Source organism: Apium graveolens, chromosome 6, assembly GCF_009905375.1.
Source record: "Apium graveolens cultivar Ventura chromosome 6, ASM990537v1, whole genome shotgun sequence".
Classification (NCBI taxonomy): Eukaryota; Viridiplantae; Streptophyta; class Magnoliopsida; order Apiales; family Apiaceae; genus Apium; species Apium graveolens.
In genome coordinates, this window is record NC_133652.1 from 257,767,595 (window position 1) to 257,770,463 (window position 2,869).

The following is a 2,869-nucleotide window of genomic DNA, read 5'->3' on the forward strand; positions in this document are numbered from 1 at the left end:
GACCTGGTCCTTCGAGACACGGAAGCTTCAGACCCCACAAACACTGGAAAACTAATGCCAAAGTGGGAAGGCCCATACAAAGTCAAGGAAGTTCTAAGGCCAGGAACATACAAGCTCATGAACATGGATGACTCTGAAGTACCAAATACATGGCATGGACTCAGGCTCAGAAAATTCTACCAGTAGAAAAGCAACCAAAAGCAACCAGAACGTGTAGCCTATGGCAAGCAACCAGTCTATGATCCGATATTTTGTATGAAAAAATTTGCAAATCAATGAAAAGAATTTTCCCTTCTTAGAAAGTTATTTTAAATTACCAGTTATGGAAGGAAAAAACAACCAGGGTACCTTCTCACACCCGGGTCAGAAGCAAAAAACGAAAGCAACCACTATTTGCTTAGAAAAATTCTAAGTAGATGGAGCAATCACCAATCCGGGTTAGACATACCTGGATTGAAAGCAAATTTAAAAGCAAAAAATAACCCGGATTAGCATTTAAATCCAGGTTGCAAAAAACCATTATGTACTTAAATTTTCCAAGTACATAAAGCAGAAAAGCAAACATCAACCGGGGTGGGTCATATACCCGGATTGATAGCAAATTTAAAAGCAAAAAACAACCCGGATTAGCATTTAAATCCAGGTTGCAAAAAACCATTATGTACTTAAATTTTCCAAGTACATAAAGCAGAAAAGCAAACATCAACCGGGGTGGGTCATATATCCGGATTGATAGCAAATTTAAAACCAAAAAACAACCCGGATTAGCATTCAAATCCAGGTCGCAAATTTTCAAGTAAACAAAGAAAAAAAGTAGACATCAATCCGGACACTGTCCCATACCCGGACCAAACCCGATATGAAACAAGTCCGGATTAGGGGCCATGACAAGGATCCGGATTGCACAAAAAGATAACAAAATATGGAAGAAAAGCAAATATTTTCAAAGGAAATTCAAAGGCTAATCTGGATTGACATCAATCCGGAATAAATCCAAATATTACACGGTTCAAATCAAAGTACGAAACAAAGGAATCCTAGAAATGAAATTACATGGGCTGGGCCCGAAAAGCCTTGCAAGGCTGATCCGGATCTAGAGGAAACTGGGGCTCGGACCATCATAGGGTTCCGGTTCCCCTTGACCCTGCTCAACAGCAGCCTTTGCAGCAAGGAACTCTTGAATGAAGCTATCCCACGAAGCAAAAGGGTCAGTCTTGATATGGCGCTCTGCAACGACCCAGGATCTGCGTACCTCGGGAACCCCGGCCTGAGCAACTTCGAAGTCATAGACATCGCTAGCCTTGAACTCAGCAATGATGGCCTCCTTGTTCAGATTCTCTTTGGCAGCAAGCTCGGCCTTCAGCCTCTCGACTTCCTGGGCCAGCCCCTCAGCCCGGGTCTCAGAGTCCTTCAGCTTCCCGTTCAACCCGGACTCCACTACACGAAACCCCTCCCGGGCCTCCTCCAGCTCACTCTTCAGGGAATCAGAAAGCATCTTCTCTGCTTTGGTCCGGTTGTTGGCCTCCTTGAGCTCAGTGAAAGCAACGTCGGAGCAAATGGATATTGCACTCCCAAGCTGAGAAAAGAAAAAAAAATACTATGAGCAAAGCACAAAGTAAATTCGGGGCATAATCCGGAACTAAGAGCATAAAAATCCAGAAATTACCTGCCCCCATTGACCAGTGACCCTCTTCAAGGCAGCAGCCATGTTGTAGCCCTTGACCTCCTCCCAATCTTCTTCTGAGGGGATACTGGACATGAACCCGGCCAGATCAATAAGGCTCTTTGTCCCTACCCGGATAGGAGCCCCATCCGGTCCCTTCCCCTCCGAATCGCATATGACCCGGTCAGCAACAACTGTTTTTCCGCGGGGAGGCTTTCCCGGGGCGGACTTCCTCTTCTTCGAAGGAGGTTCCTCTTCAGAGATTTCTTGAACGTCCGGGTCCTTGGCCAAGGACACATTGACCGGATCAGACACATTCCGGGGGGCAGAAGATTCGGCACCACCCTCAGCATCCGCAGATCCGGATCCGGTACCAAGGGCCCCCTTTGTTGTCTTGTACGCCAATCCCAACGAGTTAAAAGCTGCTGCATAAGCTGAAGAAGACATTATGGCCCGGGATGCAGGGTTGTAATGGGGCAAACCTGAAAAATTGAAAAGAGAAACTATCAGCACAGGATCGATAAAAATGCAAAGACTACCAAATCCGGAAATAGAATAATGCAGTAAGCCCAGACCATGTCAAGACGTTTTATGCAAATCAGCTACAAGTGAAAAACAAAAGGTATGTTGATCCGGACCAAAGATTACAAGTTACAAGCAAAAGAAAGGTAATCCGGTTCTCCAAGCTTGGATGGAGACCCGGATCAAAAAAAAAAAAGCATGTTAAAAAAGAACTTACAGCCAAGTTGGAACATGAGTTTATGGTTCATAAACGTATCCCGGGTTGGATGGAACCCGAGACTACCACAAAATTTTCTAACTTGGTCTACAGCCTCCCCCTCTAAGATCTTTGGGTTGAACTTCGTCTTAACCTCCCCAGTCGTGAAATAAGGAAGATACTCCAAATCGTAACCCTTCAACATCAGTATCTCCCCATTCCAATGCTTCAAAGAGGTCTGATGCATAACTGGTTTGGACCTACCCGGACCGAATCCGCACTCTGCTGCCCGGAACCTCAGCTCGTAGAAAGGTTTCTGGCTTGACCTAGAAAGGTAAAAAATCTGGTGGAATAACTTGAAGGTAGGAAGGAGCCCGGACTTGTTACAGCAAGCTATGAACCAGGTCATAGACTTGATCCCATTCGGAGTTATCTGCATAGGAGAAATCCTGTAGACATACTTACAAAGGTGCTTCAGAAAAATGTGC

At 45.2% G+C, this 2,869-nt stretch overlaps 1 protein-coding gene across 1 annotated transcript; it reads right to left on the reverse strand.

The window, feature by feature from the left end:
* Positions 1-1,009: 1,009 nt before the first annotated feature.
* On the reverse strand, positions 1,010-2,132 carry LOC141663857 (uncharacterized). The gene is made up of 2 exons (XM_074469700.1): positions 1,667-2,132; positions 1,010-1,576 (listed from the first exon to the last, which is right to left on the reverse strand). The coding sequence occupies exons 1-2, from the start codon at positions 2,108-2,110 to the stop codon at positions 1,094-1,096; spliced, it is 927 nt and encodes a 308-aa protein (XP_074325801.1). The 5' UTR covers positions 2,111-2,132; the 3' UTR covers positions 1,010-1,093.
* Positions 2,133-2,869: the final 737 nt, after the last annotated feature.